Source organism: Erythrolamprus reginae, chromosome 4 (genome assembly GCF_031021105.1).
Source record: "Erythrolamprus reginae isolate rEryReg1 chromosome 4, rEryReg1.hap1, whole genome shotgun sequence".
NCBI classification, from domain to species: Eukaryota; Metazoa; Chordata; class Lepidosauria; order Squamata; family Dipsadidae; genus Erythrolamprus; species Erythrolamprus reginae.
The window spans coordinates 7,949,543-7,968,155 of NC_091953.1; the positions used below are offsets into that span (position 1 = coordinate 7,949,543).

The following is an 18,613-nucleotide window of genomic DNA, read 5'->3' on the forward strand; positions in this document are numbered from 1 at the left end:
GGGAAGGAAGAACAGGAGAAGAGGGTAGGAGAGGGTAGGGTAGGGAGTAGAAGGAGAGGAATGGGAAGAGAGGAGAGGAGAAAGGGGGAGGAGAAGAGAGGAGAGGAGAGGAGAGGAGGAAGGAGAGGAGAGAAGGAAGAAGAAGAGGAAGGAGGAGAGGAAGGGGGAAGAAAGGAGGAGAGAGAAGAGGAAGTGGGAGGAGAGGAAGAGGAAGGAGAGGAAGAGGGAGGAAAGGAAGAGGGAGGAGAGGAGGAAGCAGAGGAGAGGAGGGGAGAATGGGGAACAAGGGGAGGGGAGAGGAGTGGGGGAAGGGAAGAAGGGGAAAGGAGAGGAGAAGAGAGGGTAGGGTACAATAGTCTAAGGTAGGAGAGGAGCTGAGAGGAGAGGAGGAAAGGGGAGGGGAGGGGAGGAGGAGAGGGGAGATGAAAGGAGAGGGGAGGGGAGGGGAGAGGGAAATGAGGGGAAGGAGAAACAGGAGAAGATAGGAACGGAAAGGAGAAGATAGGGGAGGGAGGAGAGGAGAGAGAAGAGGGGAGGGGAGGGGAGGGGAGAGTCACTGTAACACCGAGACGAAAACAGTTGCCTGACTCCAAAAGACGCTATGAATTTTCAGTGGAGAAACAACCTACGATATAACAGAGCAAAGAAGAAACCCAGTATAATCAAAGAAAGAAATTATACATTGTCACAGACATTTCGGTCGGGGCATTCGGTCACCCCTGTTAGGTGTTTGGTTGGCTAATCGCTGCTTTAATATTGATTGAAAGCTGGAATTATCTATTTTGACCTTTGGCCCACGACGTATTGATTGACTAGGATTCTATTTGAGGAGGTGGTGGGATAGAGTGACCTTGCCCCCCGCTTTGAGTTTCTCATCAGACAAGCAAGAAAAAGAAGCGGCATAAATTGCTTCAATAAATACATTAAAAAAATATATATTAAAAATTCCCAACTGCTTACCTTTGCAACATTCTCGGTGGAACAACGATCATGAACTAAATTCCCTTTCTCCTGATTTTCACGAACCTCCGACCTGTCGGATCCGTCCGAAACTGCCATCTAGAAAAAAAGGAAAGACTGTTAACCAAAAAGTCATCCCAACAACCAGATTCACTTGTCCTAAAGACAATATTCCATGTTAATCCAGAACTCACAACAGAATAACAGAGGTGGCCGCAACGTTCCCTCTAATTTTTTTGGAGGGTGAGTGGAAAAGTATAGTGTCTGAGAGGAAGTCCCTTCGGGACTGGGCGGCACAGAAAAAAAAAAAAAAAATAAATAAATAAATAAATAAATAAACAAACAAACAAACAAACAAACAAATAAAAAACCCACCCTGTTTTGCCTCAGAGAGTTTCAAAATAAAATACTGTACTGTGTGTCTATAACAGTGAGCTCATAATAGGGCAACTCTATCAATATCAAAATGCCACTTAAATAGTTGAGCTAGTTTCAAACTAGATTTTGATTTTCTTTCTCTCTTCCTTACTCCCATTCTTTTTCTTTCTCTTTTCCTTCCTCTCTTTTTTCTGTCTGTTTCTCTCTCTTCCTCTCTTCCTCTCTCTCTCCTTCCCTCTCACTCTTTCCCTCTCGGCTTCTGGGCAGGTTTGGGAAACTCTGAGTTGATGATGATTTTTAAGTGAGCGATTGCTCACTGCTCAGCTTAGAGGGAACTATGGGTGGCCAGGACCTTGCTGGTTTTTAAATCCAACACTAATGCTATTTCTGTGTTCAGTTCTGGAGACCTCGGCTACAAAAAGATATTTACAAAATTGAACGGGTCCAAAGACGGGCTACAAGAATGGTGGAAGGTCTTAAGCATAAAACGTATCAGGAAAGACTTCATGAACTCAATCTGTAGAGTCTGGAGGACAGAAGGGAAAAGAGGGACATAATCGAAACATTTAAATATGTTAAAGGGTTAAATAAGGTTCAGGAGGGAAGTGTTTTTAATAGGAAAGTGAAGACAAAAACAAGGGGACACAGTCTGAGGTTAGTTGGGGGAAAGATCAGAAGTAACGTGAAAAAATATTATTTTACTGAAAGAGTCATGGATGCTTGGAGCAAACTTCCAGCAGACGTGGTTGGTGAATGCACAGTAACTGAATTTAAACATGCCTGGGATAAACATAGATCCATCCTAAGATAAAATACAGGAAATAGTATAAGAGCAGACTAGATGGACCATTAGGTTTTTTCCTGCCATCAATCTTCTATGTTTCTATGTTTCTATTTCAATACTGTACTGCAGACCCTAATACTATTTCAGACAAAGGATTGTCCTTCTTAAAAACTTCCAGTGTTGGAGCAGTCACAACTTCTGGTGGCAAGTCGTTCCACTGGCTAATTGTTCTCATTGTCAGGAAATTTCACCTTGGGTTCTAGCTTCCTTCTCTTCTGCATTAGTTTCTGTTCTGCCGGCGTGTTTCAACTGCCCATAATTACAGGGTAATTAGTCCAGGAAGACACACACCACACGATAAAAGGAAAGCCCAAAAGTTTTTATAAACAGAAAAACAGAAACAGCTCCCTTTTTAAATGTCAAAGGGATTTTCTGGTACACACAAGGCACAGGTTAAATGCAATCCAATTTCTCACAGAATAAGTGGGAAATTGAGTCCAATTCTAAAGTCCAGAAAGTCCACACAAAATCTTGAACAGCAAAAACCACGATCTTGACGAAACCATGAATCAGATAAACTGCCATGAGGCTAAACCAGCAGGCTGCTCTTTTATCTGTAGCACTAATTGCAGCAGCCCCACCCAACCACAGATCGCCTCACTTATCTCCTATAGTAATCCTTCAGTTGATCTCTCCTATGCATCACTCTACGCATGCGTGGATGTGTCATAAGTTCTTGTTCAGAATCCAGGGATGATAAGGATGATTGATCTCCTCCTGGGCTGTCTGCCAAACTCCCCTCTTCCAAGTCACCCCCACTTTCTTCTCCTTCTTCCGAGGAAACTTCACTACCTGACTCTGTCGGCAATAAAACAGGCCTATGGCATGTTGATGTTTCCCCTGCATCCACCTCCACATTCCTTGGGGCAGGAGCTGGGCCAGAGCCAACGACAACAAGATCCATCCTAAGATAAAATACAGGAAATAGTATAAGGGCAAACTAGATGGACCATGAGGTCTTTTTCTGCCGTCAATCTTCTATGTTTCTATGTTTCTCCGAGTCTGCGGAGAGGAGCGGCATACAAATCTAAATAATAAATAAAATAAAATAATAAAGTTTCTACGTCAATACTACAGACCCTAATACTGCACTGCTCAAAAAAATAAAGGGAACACTCAAAGAACACATCCTAGATCTGAATGAATTAAATATTCTCATTGAATACTTTGTTCTGTACAAATTGATCGTCAATCAGTGTTGCTTCCTAAGTGGACAGTTTGATTTCACAGAAGTTTGATTTACTTAGAGTTATATTGTGATGTTTAAGTGTTCCCGTTATTTTTTTGAGCAATATATTTCAGACAAAGGGTTGTCCTTCTTAAAAACCTCCAGTGTTGGAGCACTCACAAGTTCTGGTGGCAAGTCGTTCCATTGGCTAATTGTTCTCATTGTCAGGAAATTTCTCCTTAGGTTCTAGCTTGCTTTTCTTTTGGATTAGTTTCCATCCGTTGCTTATTCTGGAGAATTTCCCCGCTTTCAACCAATACCCATCTTACAAAGATACATAATGCAAAACTGTTTATTCAACGCACTGTTATAAACAACCACAATATGGCATTTCCTGGGAATCATTCCATTTTACGACGTCGCCTGCGGTGTAATGACCATCCTTAGAAAACAAGTTGTCCTCGTTTTCAAAACGCATTGGATGGGGGCTTTGGAGTAGTAAACCAGTATATTAGATCCAATCAAATTTTGATTACGGCCATAAGGCCCGCAGTCAGACACAGAATGAAACAAATAAAAATAGATGGATAAACTAAAAGAATAGACATGGACTGAACGATAGGAAATCAATATAATTCTATAGTCACAAAACAAAGTGGGTGAAACATTTAGAGGAAAAGAATTGAATGACCTCCAGGGATGTGTCTCAACATGACTCGATTCGATATGAGAAATGTGTTATATTTTCCAGTAACTTTGTCAAGTAAATCTCTGCCTTGGTATTGATGCTGATCTGTTTTTTTTCCTCTTTCCAGGTAGTCCTCGACTTACAACCGCAACAGAGCCAAACACTTCTATTGCTAAGCGAAATGTTGGTTGGGTGAACTTTGTCTCATTTTATGACCTTGCTGGCCACGGTTGTTAAGTGAACCACTGCAGTGGCTACATTGGGAACACGGTTGTTAAATGAATCTGGCTTTTCCACTGACTTGGTTTGTTAGAAGGTCGCAAAAGGAAGTGAGGGAGGGAGAGAGGGAAAAGGGAGGGAGGGAGGAAGAAAGGGAGGAAGGGAGGAAAAAAGATGAGGGAGGAAAAAAGAAGGGAGGGAGGATGGGAGGGAAGGAGGGAAGAAGGAAGGAAGGAAAAGGGAGAGAGGGAAGGGAGAGAGGGAGGGAGGAAATGAGGAAGGAAAAAAGAAGGGAGAGAGGAAAAAGGGAGGGAGGGGAGGAAGGGAGGGAGGAAAAATGAAGGGATGGAGGAAGGAAAAAGAGGGAGAGGGAGGGAGGGAAGGAGGAAAAAGGGAGGGAGGGAGGGAGGGGGAAGGAAGGAGGAGGGAGGAAATGAGGAAGGAAGGAAGGAAAAGGGAGAGAGGGAAGGGAGGGAGGGAGGGAGGGGGAAGGAAGGAAGGGGGAGGGAGGAAATGAGGAAGGAAGGAAGGAAAAGGGAGAGAGGGAAGGGAGAGAGGGAGGAAATGAGGAAGGAAAAATAAAGGGATGGAGGAAGGAAAAAGAGGGAGGGGGAGGAAGGGAGGGAGGGAAGGAGGAAAAAGGGAGGGAGGGAGGGGGAAGGAAGGAGGAGGGAGGAAATGAGGAAGGAAGGAAGGAAAAGGGAGAGAGGGAAGGGGTGGAGGGAGGGAGGGGGAAGGAAGGAAGGGGGAGGGAGGAAATGAGGAAGGAAGGAAGGAAAAGGGAGAGAGGGAGGAAATGAGGAAGGAAAAATGAAGGGATGGAGGAAGGAAAAAGAGAGGGAGGGGGAGGAAGGGAGGGAGGGAGGAAAAAGGGAGGGAGGGGGAAGGAAGGGGGAGGGAGGGAGGAAATGAGGAAGGAAGGAAGAAAGAAAAGAAGGAAGGAAAAAAGGAAGGAAGGAAAAAAGGAAGGAAGGAAAAAGAAGAGAGAGAGGGAGGAAGGGAAAAAAAGAGGAAGGGAGAAAGGAAAAATGAAGGGGAGAAGGAGAGAAGGAGAGAGGGAAGGAAGTAATTCCCAGAGGTGAAGTCCACAAGTCTTAAAGTTGCCACGTTTGAAGACCCCTCTACTGTACTATAGCTATGTTCTCAGATAGCTCTCTAATCGGAATTACCAAGTTCCTCGTGCTTTTTAATTACTGAATCACAGGCTACTGAACAGTGCATGGTTACAGCATCCAATAAATGAAATATGGAATTTAATCACTGGCACAGCGAAGGGAGGAATTAACCCATGGCACGAGAGCTGTTTATGTGAAGATCCTAATTTAACCACCAGCAAAAAGGGGGAACTGCGGTAAAGCCAATTTAAAGGAAAATGCAACCAAAAATATAAGGGGATAAACATTTTAAAACATAGGAAGGGTGAAATCTGAGAAACTTTCCAAGGGGATTTCTTCATTTAATTGCCATTGCACAAAAGGTGCCATCAGCTGCCACAGAGTCTTCACCAAAATATACATTTCCGTGGGAAGAGGTTGTGCAGCAGATAGATAAGATGATGGATGGAGGGACAGACAGATGATTGATTGATAGATGATAGCTAGAATAGATGGCTATACAGAAGCTTGTAGAAGGCAGAAGGTTTCTTTATGTACACAATTGGCTTAATGCCACAGCAACGGCAAGAGGAACGCTGGTTTATGGATCCAAGGATCAGGGTTAATGACTCAAGGCAACAACAAAAGTCTCTCTGGCTTACTTCAGCCAATTACTCACTCATCTTGAATGCCAGAATTCCAGAGATGTCCAAAGGAAAAACGAAAGCACGAAGTGTTAATGTCTCTCTCTCTCCCTCTCAAATCTGAATGATAAAGTCCCACAACGCAGCTCTTCCCTTTTTAACCCTGCTGCAGCATCCTTGATTACTGACAGTTGTGACTTAGAATCTCTTTCTGCGTCTGCGCAGCTTTTCCTGGCGTCCCAACATTCTACGGACCCTGACATTTAGGATGGGATCATCCATCACCCCTTGCTCGTCTGACTCCGAGGAGGCCCTGACTGGAGATCCTACAGGCTCTTCTGCCTCTCCAGCACCTTCCACATCCCCTTCTCCTTCCCCTTCACAGTCTGCCTCCTCATTAAGCCAAACAGGTCTTCTTTGATCTGACGGACCCGGCTCTTCGGACTCAAAATCAGTGGCCAGAGGAGCTGGCCATGCGCCAATCAAAACAGAGGGGGTATTTTTTTTATTTTTAAAAATTGGGATTTTTTTTTCTTCTGCACATGCACAAAAGCCGAGTTTCCGGAACTGTGAAAACGGTCGCCATTTTGTTGTCAGCATTTATTTTTAATGGATTTTTTTTTGCCACTGCATATGCTGGCCCATGAGGCACAGCCACACGGTGCAGGAGGAAGCGAACCAGCAGTAAGGTTAGTTAAAACCCACCCATGTATATGTGCCTGTGGTCACTTGGCTGCCTTCCTTTGCCAAGCGCAAATTAAACCTTAAAATGTTGTTCCAAAAACGCTAAAATCTGTCTGAATTTACGTGGCTTCTCCCACTTCCATTATTCCATTTTTCCCCTCTTGAACCACAAAGTGTCCATCTCCACAATCATTTGAAGAAATTATCCCCCTTTTCTCAAGTTCCAACTGATATTATGACATACATGAATAAAGAAGGGAAAAATGGCTGTCTGTAATATGGTAAATGATTTAGCTTTACTAGATAAATGGTCAAAGCAATGGAAACTGCAGTTTAATGTTTCCAAATGTAAAATAATGCACTTGGGGAAAAGGAATCCTCAATCTGAGTATTGTATTGGCAGTTCTGTGTTAGCAAAAACTTCAGAAGAGAAGGATTTAGGGGTAGTGATTTCTGACCACCAAGCCACAACCACCAAGCCACGACCACAGAACCTGTTCTGTTGGGCTCTCTGGTAGAATCCTCCCAAAAATTCACAGATACAAATTTCAGACACACACACGTTTGAAAATTCAAAACAATGTTCTTTATAATGAAAATTCACTTAAACCAAGCCCTCTTTTGGTGTAGCAAAGAGCACTCATCTCCAAACAAAACTGGTAATTTGTACAAGTCCCTTATCAGTTCTGTGATACTTAGCATGCAGCTGTGAGGCCATTCACAGTCCTTCTTCTTTCACAAAGTGAAACACATTTTGCTCTGGTTTAGTTTCAAAGCGGAGAAAATCAGCACACAAAAGGTCAAAGTCAGTAAAGCAGTCACGAAACACAACGATCAGATAATCCTCCACAATGGCCAAACCCACAGGCTGCTCTTTATAGCAGCCTCAATAATGACCACAGCCCCACCCAACCACAGGTGGCCTCATTTTCTTTGATAATAATCTCTCAGTTGTTGCTGCCTATGCATCGCTCTCCGCATGCGTGGCTGTATCATTAACTCTTGTTCCGAATCCAAGGAGGAGCTGGATAATTGATCTCCTTCTGAGCTGTCTGCCACACTCTCCTCCTCCCTGTCACTCATGTCTTCTTGGTCAGAGGAGCCTTCATCATCAGATTCCACCGGGGGCAAAACAGGCCTGCAGCATGTGGATATCTCCCCCACATCCACAGTCGTTGGGGCAGGAGCTGGGCCAGAGCTAACCACAACAGAAAGTAAGGTTAAAAGACACGTAGCTCTTGCAGGAAATGTTTGTGGGGGAAGTTGATATTACTCTCAGGTAGTGGGAAGCCAGCAGAAGAGAATGAGCAGTGCCAGTGGTCAGTAGATCGTCGATTGGCATTGTGGTGAAGGTTACAAATGAGCATCCTCATTCCGTTTCCCTCGAAGTGCGCACTGTAATACGCTACCTGAATACTAAGGGCATGAACGCAATGCAACGGGTACCCAAGATTTGTGTACGATGAGTGTCCAAGATTTTTCTCGCTGATTGCTGAGTTTTCAATTTTTAGGCTGAAGGAGAATGAGTAAGGGACCCCAGCATTGATCGATGTTTGCTCTCTGGAGTAGGGTGATAAGCCCAAGTTTCATCTCCTGTCACTATACAGTTGAGAAAAGCCTCGACTTCAAGAATACAGCTCATCTGTTTGGAACCCATACCACATTTCTGACATTAACACCCTCGAAAATGTCCAAAGATACTTCACCAGAAGAGCCCTTCATTCCTCCACTCGAAACAGAATACCCTACGAAACTAGACTTACAAACCTGGGTCTTGAAAGCTTAGAACTACGATGTCTTAAACATGGTCTAAGTATTGCCCACAAGATCATATGCTGCAATGTCCTGCCTATCAAAGACTACTTCAGTTTCAACCACAACAACACAAGAGCACAGAACAGATTCAAGCGTAATATTAATCGTTCTAAACTTGACTGTAAAAAATACGACTTTAGTAATCGAGTTGTTGAAGCGTGGAACTCGTTACCGGACTCCGTAGTATCATCCCCTAACCCCCAACATTTTACCCTTAGACTATCCACGGTTGACCTCTCCAGATTCCTAAGAGGTCAGTAAGGGGTGTGCATAAGCGCACTAGCATGCCTTCCGTCCCCTGTCCTATAGCTCTCCTGTATCTCCTATATCTTCTCTACTATATCTCTATAAGCTTCATTGTAAATTATTGTGTATTGGACAAAATAAATAAATAAATAAATAAATTCTCGGGCGGCACCGATTTTGTGCGCTTCAGTAAGCATCTTGGACACCCATTGCAGCAGCGTTTATCTGTATCTATCTATATCTGGTTTGTGTCATTGACGGATTGATCAAAACTGTTAATTTCTACTACAGTGAAACCTCTACCTAAGAATGCCTCTACTTACGAACATTTCTAGATAAGAACAGGGTGTTCAAGATTTTTTTGCCTCTTCTCAAAACCATTTTCCACTTACAAACCCGAGCCTCCGAAACTGTAATTGGAAAAGGCAGGGAGAAGCCTCCGTGGGGCCTCTCTAGGAATCTCCTGGGAAGAAAATGTAACCGGAAAAGGTGGGGAAAAGCCTCCGTGGGGCCTCTCTAGGAATCTCCTGGGAGGAAATGGGGCCGGAAAAGTCGGGGAGAAGCCTCCGTGGGGCCTCTCTAGGAATCTCCAGGGAGGAAACAGGGCCAGAAAAGGCTTGGAGAAGCCTCTCTGGGGCCTCTCCAGGAATTTATTTTTATTATTTATTATTTAGATTTGTATGCCACCCCTCTCCGCAGAATCTCCTGGGAGGAAACAGGGCCGGAAAAGGCAGGGACAAACCTCCGTGGGGCCTCTCTAGGACTCTCCTGGGAGGAAACAGGACCTCCACCCTTCCTGTGGTTTCCCCAATCGCACACATTATTTGCTTTTACATTGATTCCTATGGGAAAAATTGCTTCTTCTTACAAACCTTTCTGCTTAAGAACCTGGTCACGGAACGGATTAAGTTCGTAAGTAGAGGTCCCATTGTACTTAGTTTGAAATTCCTGCTGTACAATACTCTAGTCCTCAAAGTCTCTCCCTCAGGCCCTGTTTAGCTTTCTAGGAATCATCTGAGGTCACCCTCCAGTAATGCAATAAGCTATAAATCATAATTAATCACAGTAGCTGGGTTCACGCTTCCCACTAAAGCCAAAATATCCCATTAGCAAAACCTGTGAATCCATTCGATAGCTGCTATTGTTTGTGTGGGCATTTTATAAATTTGTGCCAATGACATGTCTGTCAAAGCAATGTCAAAACAAATATTTGAAGCTGCCAACAACCAAAGTACCACGCAGGAGCAAAAAAACCCAACCCATCCTCAATGGAGTTAACCCAATTCAGTTTGATTGCTGCCTGTTGCAGTAGAAAGACTCAAAGACTGAGAGACAAATGCAAATTTTCAAGTTTTATTGTTCACTTTCTGAATGAAAAGAATAGAATCCTTTATAGACTAGAATAGAATAGAATTCTTTATTGGCCAAGTGTGATTGGACAGACAAGGAATTTGTCTTGGTGCAAATGCTCTCAGTGTACATAAAGAAAATATAGATTTGTCAAGAATCCTGTGGGACAACACTTAATGATTGTCATAGGGGTCAAATAAGCAATGAAGAAACAATCAATATGAATAAAAATCTTAGGATACAAGCAACAAGTTACAGTCATACAGTCCTAAGTGGGAGGAAATGGGTGATAGGAATGAGAAAAAAAGTAGTAGAAATAAAAGTGCAGACTTAGTAAATAGTTTGACAGTGTTTGTTTAGTAGAGGGATGGCGTTCGGGGGGAAACTGTTCTTGTGTGTAGTTGTCTTTGGTGTGCAGTGCTCTGTAGCGATGTTTTGAGGGTAGGAGTTGAAACAGTTTGTGTCCAGGATGTGAGGGGTCAGTCAATATTTTCACAGCCTCTTTTTGACTCATGCAGTATACAGGTCCCCGATGGAAGGCAGGTTGGCAGCAATTGTTTTTTCTGCAGTTCTCCACCAATATAAACATTTGTACCTATTGCACTTGGGGAAAAGGAGTCCTCAATCTGAGTATTGTATTGGCAGTTCTGTGTTAGCAAAAACATCAGAAGGGAAGGATTTAGGGGTAGTGATTTCCGACAGTCTCAAAATGGGTGAACAGTGCAGTCAGGCGGTAGGGAAAGCAGGTAGGATGCTTGGCTGCATAGCTAGATGTATAACAAACAGGAAGAGGGAGTTTGTGATCCTGCTGTATAGAGCGCTGGTGAGACCCCATTTGGAGTACTGTGTTCATTTCTGGAGACCTCACCTACAAAAAGAGATTTACAAAACTGAACGGGTCCAAAGATGGGCTACAAAAATGGTGGAAGGTCTTAAGCCTAAAACCTATCAGATGAACTCCATCTGTATAGTCTGGAGGACGGAAGGAAAAGGGGGGACATGATGGAAACATTTAAATATGTTAAAGCGTTAAATAAGGTTCAGGAGGGAAGTGTTTTTAATAGGAAAGTGAACCCAAGAACATGGGGGCACAATCTGAGGTTAGTTGGGGGAAAGATCAGAAGCAACATGAGAAAATATTATTTTACTGAAAGAGTCGTAGATGCTTGGAACAAACTTCTAGCACCCGTGGTTGGTAAATCCACAGTAACTGAATTTAAACATGCCTGAGATATACATATATCCATCCTAAGATAAAATATAGGAAATAGTATAGGGGCAGACTAGATGGGCCGTGAGTTCTTTTTCTGCCACCAATCTTCTATGTTTCTATGTTTCGATATTTCTGGGTGGACCCATTTCTTGGAGGGCCTGGGTGTCCAGGGGGAAAGCTGTTTGAAATTCCCTGATATTTCACTGACATTTCCCTGTAACTTGCAATCTAGTTAAGGCACAGTCATAGATGACATCATAGCAAACGGCTGAGCCATGGAGAAATATCGGTAGCTGAGGAAGCAAGTTGTTGCCACAGTTATGTTCATTTTTACTTGACTCTGCCAAGCAGCATGATCCATTTTATTTTATTTTTTTACATGATTTTTCCCTTACTTTAAAACATTTTAATACAATTTGGGTTTCCCCCCTGATTTATTCCACTTTTTTTTTTTACGCATTCCCTGATAATTCCCTGATATTTCCTGTTTTCCAGGTTTGCTGGACACCCTGGAGGGCTCATCATTGGGACAGAACAACTTGGGAGTAAGGCCAGAGGTGGTCAATGAGTGGCCCCTCCCAGAGGGAATAAAAGAGGAGTGAATGGCGGAGTGCAGGAGACGATTAGTTCATTTCTGTATTCTTGTCAAGTATTGCAGTGTCTGAAAAATCGGCCTGGCTACTCTCCAAGCCTGATAAAGGTCAGTAATTGTGAACTATCTTGAAAGACTGTGGGAGAGGAAAGACTTTGCTGGAGAGAAAATCACTATAAATTAAATAAAAGAGGTTTATCGGGATAAAGACTCGGCTTCATGCTCCTGGGAAAGCCTAGGTCAGAACAATACCATCCCAGTTCAAAGTCGACGTGTTCTTGGTAAGTTTCATAAGAACATAAGAAACATAGAAACATAGAAGACTGACGGCAGAAAAAGACCTCATGGTCCATCTAGTCTGCCCTTATACTATTTCCTGTATTTTATCTTACAATGGATATATGTTTATCCCAGGCATGTTTAAATTCAGTTACTGTGGATTTACCAACCACGTCTGCTGGAAGTTTGTTCCAAGGATCTACTACTCTTTCAGTAAAATAATATTTTCTCATGTTGCCTTTGATCTTTCCCCCAACTAACATCAGATTGTGTCCCCATGTTCTTGTGTTCACTTTCCTATTAAAAACACTTCCCTCCTGAACCTTATTTAACCCTTTCACATATTTAAATGTTTCGATCATGTCCCCCCTTTTCCTTCTGTCCTCCAGACTATACAGATTGAGTTCATTAAGTTTTTCCTGATACGTTTTATACTTAAGACCTTCCACCATTCTTGTAACCCGTCTTTGGACCCGTTCAATTTTGTCAATATCTTTTTGTAGCTGAGGTCTCCAGAACTGGACACAGTACTCCAAATGTGGTCTCAGCAGCACTCTATATAAGAAGAGCCCTGGTGAATCAGGCCAAAGCCCATCGAGTCCAGTATTCAGTGTCACACAGTGTTCTGGATTCTGGTAGAAATTTAGTAATTACAAATAACTCTTATTAAATGCATCATTTCATGAATAAAGCAACTCCGTTTATTTCTCTGCTCTTCTGTACTTCAATCACATTCCATACAGCACTCGGTCTGTTATCTCTCTCTTAGCCTCATTTCTCACATTCTTCCTTCTGTTTCACTTAAACAAGGTTTATTTTCCTAACCACATAATTTTGAAAAAACAACAGCACTGACTAAATACAATACAAAATACTTTGGCTTACTTTAGTGTGGCAAAACACATCCATTATTCTTTTTGGCAATGTTGAAACTCCACCCTTCTTCTCCACTGACCCCCTGATATGCCAAACACATCACTACAATATTTAACCCATTCCTCTCCTTAATATCTTCTTCCAGACCTCTGCTCTCTACGTTTCTGGACCTGAATTTAGGGTTAACCCAGCAAGCGTCTGATTCTCCCTCACTAGATCCTGAACTCATAGCCCCATCCTGTGGCTGGCCTCCCACCTGTAACCCTGGGCTCCCCAGTATTTCATAAACACTATCTGAATCCAAGTCCTCAATATTTTCATCATCCGATCAGGAGTATGTACAACACACAGTGGCCCACCAATTGTCCATGGGGATCATGAGCAGAAAGAGAAGGCAAGACCCTCCCTTTCCCTTCACCCCCAACAAATGGTACCCAAGGAAATCCTGCCTGCCTCAACCAACATAGAGGCGGCACTTGGACATCTGTTTCAATAACCACCAATAACTTGGCATCCATGAATTTGTCTAATCCTGCCTTGAAGCTATCCAGGCTGACAGCTGTCACCACCTCTTCTGGAAGTGAATTCCATAAAACAAGGACCCTCTGGGTGAATAAATATTTCCCTTGATTTGTCCTCACTTTCTGACCTCTGAGCTATAGGTATAGGAGATATAGGAGAGCAATACCATGTTTCCCTGAAAATAAGACACTGTCTTATATTAATTTTTGCTCCAAAAGTTGTGCTATGTCTTATTTTCAGGGGGTGCCTTATATTTCTCAAATAAGACAAATTCACAGGCAGAAAAGCTGACACCTCCAAAGGAAGTGTACCGTACGGTACACTGATTACGGTACGGTACCTGTCAGTACAGCACCCACACACACAAACAACGGCACTTATATGGTACAACAGTATACTCCCGCTATTGCAGCTTCCGCCCACCAGAGGAACTACTGTCTACGCACTGTACTGGAGACTGTAATGGCGGTGAGACAGCAGCAGACTATGTCTGCCGTACTGGACAAAGCGATGGAAGGGGCCAGCAGGGGACGCCACATTATTACGGTACCGCTATGAACAGCTTTGAATGGTACCGTATGTTTTTCCACCGTACCGTAGGTAAACTTGACTACACCTTATTTTCGGGGGGTGCCTTATATTAGCAAATTCTGCAAAACCTCTGACATGCCTTACTTTCGGGGTACATCTTATTTTCGGGGAAACAGGGTAGGACAGGGGACGGAAGGCACTCTAGTGCACTTATGCATACCCCTTACTGACCTCTCAGGAATCTGGAGAGGTCAACCGTGCATAATCTAAGGGTAGTAATCTCTCAGCCTTCTTCCTAACGCTGAGAGACAGAGAGAGAGAGAGAGAGACTGGTCTAAAATTGGCATTGTGTCTAAGGCAGGATATAGAACTCCCGGCCTCCCGGCTTCTAGCCTTGTGCCTTAACCATCACATCTCTGTGCAGGAATTACAGCATGCAAAAAAAAAAATTAACTGAGTTAATCCGACAAATATTCCTTATTGTTTTCCTTGCCGTAGGCAGGCATCCATTAAAAATGTGCATATATTTTAATAAATGAACATATTTGCACAGATCTCCAATAAACATTGTGATCCTTAGCAACACATCACAGAACAGATCTTTCCAGAACACAGTCTATCATGCTGTTTTCCGTTGTCATCATAAATCTGCGAATGAATCGATCCGCAGGATAATCAGAGGTTCTGAGAACTGGGAAACACTGTCTTTTATTATTATTATTAAATTAACTGCTTTGATTATACCGATCATTAAACCCTTTGAAATAGCTACAGGCGAACGAACAAAACGCATAATCTCATATGTCTTGATTGCTTATTTCACTATGTGGTAATACAAATTAATTAATTTAGCAAATATACATTTTTTTAAAAAAAGACACATCTCCCGGGATGAACAGTAGGAAAAGGGAAAGAAAGAAAATTACTTCCTGACATTGTACAACTGTGTTAATACTTGGAGTACAGGTGGGGTCCTTGACTTACGACAATTCATTTAGTGCTGGTTTACATTTACAATGACACTGAAAAATAATAATAATAATTTATTAGATTTGTATGCCGCCCCTCTCCGAAGACTCGGGGCGGCTCACAACACGATAAAAACAGTATTATACAGGCACAAATCTAATATTTAAAAAAAACTAAAAACCCTATCATAATTAAAAACCAAACAGCACATACATACCAAACATAAATTATAATAAGCCTGGGGGAAAGGTGTCTCAAATCCCCCATGCCTGGCGGTATAGGTGGGTCTTAAGTAGTTTACGGAAGACAAGGAGGGTGGGAGCAATTCTAATCTCCAGGGGGAGTTGATTCCAGAGGGCTGGGGCCACCACAGAGAAGGCTCTTCCCCTGGGGCCCGCCAGACGACATTGTTTAGTCGACGGGACCCGGAGAAGGCCAACTCTGTGGGACCTTATAACCTTTTCCCACACTTATGACCATTGGTGCATTCCCCACGATCTCATGATTAAAATTCAGAAGTTTCGCTGGCATGGATTTTAAGGACTAGGAGACAAAGGAATACTGGCATCGCAAGTCATCTGAATCTGAGAGTGAGAGTGAAGGGGAATTAGAGACTGAGGAACCACCTGAGACTGTAGAACATAGAAACATAGAAAATTGACGGCAAAAAAAGACCTCATGGTCCATCTAGTCTGCTCTTATACTATTTCCTGTATTTTATCTTAGGATGGATAGATGTTTATCCCAGGCATGTTTAAATTCAGTGACTGTGGATTGACCAACCACGTCTGCTGGGAGTTGGTTCCAAGCATCTACTACTCTTTCAGTAAAATAATATTGTCTCATGTTGCTTTTGATCTTTCCCCCAACTATCTTCAGATTGTGCCCCCTTGTTCTTGTGTTGACTTTCCTATTAAAAACACTTCCCTCATGAACCTTATTTAACCCTTTGACATATTTAAATGAACCCCCACTTAGGGTATTTTCTGATGGGGACTTTGAGGATCAGGACCCCCTATTAGATGCAAGAGTAAGGAGGATGAGATCCAGACACGAATATCTCTCTAGAAGGGGTTCTTGGCGTTGATTAGATCTATGGGACATTTGGCTACACCCTGACAGTATATAAAGATAGTTCCAAGACTTGTCATAGTGTTGCCCTATGTCAGCTCCAGTGCACATGCTCGTGCTGGCCAGCTGATTTTCGGCCTTGAGGAAGGCCGTTTTGCACTCCGAAGGCTTCAGGAAATCTTCCCTGAAACCCCAGAGTGCAAAGAACAGTACAGTAGTCCCTCACCCTCACGTTCCAGACCTGGCCGCGATAGGTGAAATCTGCGATGGGGAATTTATCGATTGATAGTACTTATTTAAGTATTTCTATTGTAATTGTTTGGTAAGTTTTCATTGTTTTAAGTGTTTATAAACCCTTCCCACACAGTATTTATTTTAGATACAGTATTTAAATACAGTATTTACAATTTTAGATTTATTTTTTTTAAAAAAACCTGCCGATCGAGTTCGGCGGGCTGTTTAAATCTGCCGATCGACTTCCTCAGAAACCCATGATGAAGTGAAGCCGCAGTAGGTGAAGCGCGGTATAGTGAGGGACTACTGTAATACAGGCAAACCGGAAGTTCAGAAAAGAGACATCCGTTTTGCCCATTCTGCTGTTTTTCACACTCCAAGGCTTCAGGAGGCATCCCTGAAGGCTCCAGAATGTGAAAAACAGCATAACAGACAAACCGGAAGTCTGTTTTTCCGAACTTCCGGTTTGCCCGTTTGGCCATTTTTTCACCGTCCCAGGCTTCAGTGAGGGGATTTGGCCCATGCATAATGGCAGTGTGGGGGTGCGCATGCATGGGGTGAATGGGTGTGGGCTCATGGGCTAGCACACGGACACACACCCTTTTGGCACGCAAACCAAAAAAGTCACTCATGCCCTCATCACCTCGAGGTTCGACTACTGTAACGCTCTCTACATGGGGCTACCTTTGAAAAGTGTTTGGAAACTTCAGATCGTGCAGAATGCAGCTGCAAGAGCTATCATGGGCTTTCCCAGATATACCCATGTCACATCAACACTCCGCAGTCTGCATTGGTTGCCGATCAGTTTCCGGTCACAATTCAAAGTGTTGGTCATGACCTATAAAGGCCCTTCACGGCATCGGACCAGAATATCTCCGGGACCGCCTTCTGCCGCATGAATCCCAGGGACTGATTAGGTCCCACAGAGTTGGCCTTCTCCGGGTCCCGTTGACAAAACAATGCCGTCTGGTGGGACCCAGGGGAAGAGCCTTCTCTGTGGCGGCCCTGACCCTCTGGAATCAACTCCCCCCGGAGATCAGGACTGCCCCCACCCTCCTTGCCTTTCGTAAACTCCTTAAAACCCACCATTGCCACCAGGCATGGGGAAATTGATTCCCCTCGGACGCTCCGTTTTATGTATGGTTTGTTTGGGTTGTATGACTGTTTTTATATTAAGGGTTTTAAACTGTTTTACTGTTTTAATCATTGGATTTGTATTTTGTATTCTTGTTGTGAGCCGCTCCGAGTCTTCGGAGAGGGGCGGGGTATAAATCTAATAAGTAAGTAAGTAAGTAAATGAGTGAGTGAGTGAGTGGGTGGGTGAGTGAGTGAGTGAGTGAATGAATGAATGAGTTCACCATCACTAGCACAAAGTCTCCTGCTTGAGTGGGGGGCAATTGGACCAGAAGACCTCCAAGGTCCCTTCCAACTCTATTATTTTGTATTTATTTATTTTTTAATTTTGTCCAATACACAATGAGGGTTTTAGTGGGTATATATCTATATACACATAGTAAAATACATGATGAAGGTTATAGAGGAGATACTCATAGTAAAATATATCTACGAAATAATAGAAAAGAAGATATAGGAATAGAACATATCAATGAAAAAATAGAAGAAGAGATATAGGAATAGAAGAAAGGTATAGGAGATATAGGAGCGCAATAGGACAGGGGACGGAAGGCACTCTAGTGCACTTGTACTTGCCCCTTACTGACCTCTTAGGAATCTGGAGAGGTCAACCGTGGATAATCTAAGGGTAAAGTGTTGGGGGTTTGGGGATGACACTATGGAGTCCGGTAATGAGTTCCACGCTTCGACAACTCGGTTACTGAAGTCATATTTTTTACAGTCAAGTTTGGAGCGGTTAATATTAAGTTTAAATCTGTTGTGTGCTCTTGTGTTGTTGTGGTTGAAGCTGAAGTAGTCACCAACAGGCAGGACGTTGCAGCATATGATCTTGTGGGCAATACTTAGATCATGTTTAATGCATCTTAGTTCTAAACTTTCTAGGCTCAGGATTGAAAGTCTAGTCTCATAGGGTCTTCTGTTTCAAGTGGAGGACTGAAGGGCTCTTCTGGTGAAGCATCTTTGGACATTTTCAAGGGTGTTAATGTCTGAGATGCGATATGGGTTCCAAACAGATGAGCTGTATTCGAGGATGGGTCTGGCAAAAGTTTTCTGTATCTGTATATCTCCATCTCCATATCAAGGGCTGAATTCTGGATCAAAA

At 43.1% G+C, this 18,613-nt stretch overlaps 1 protein-coding gene across 1 annotated transcript in view; it reads right to left on the minus strand.

Annotated features, from left to right (window-relative positions):
- The window catches only part of DLG2 (discs large MAGUK scaffold protein 2), a 1,028,485-nt gene that overhangs the window by 878,228 nt on the left and 131,644 nt on the right, over positions 1-18,613 (minus strand). Inside the window, exon 5 of the mRNA XM_070749573.1 lies at positions 961-1,059. Coding sequence (XP_070605674.1) covers positions 961-1,059 — 99 coding nt within the window. The remainder of the gene's footprint in view (positions 1-960; positions 1,060-18,613) is intronic.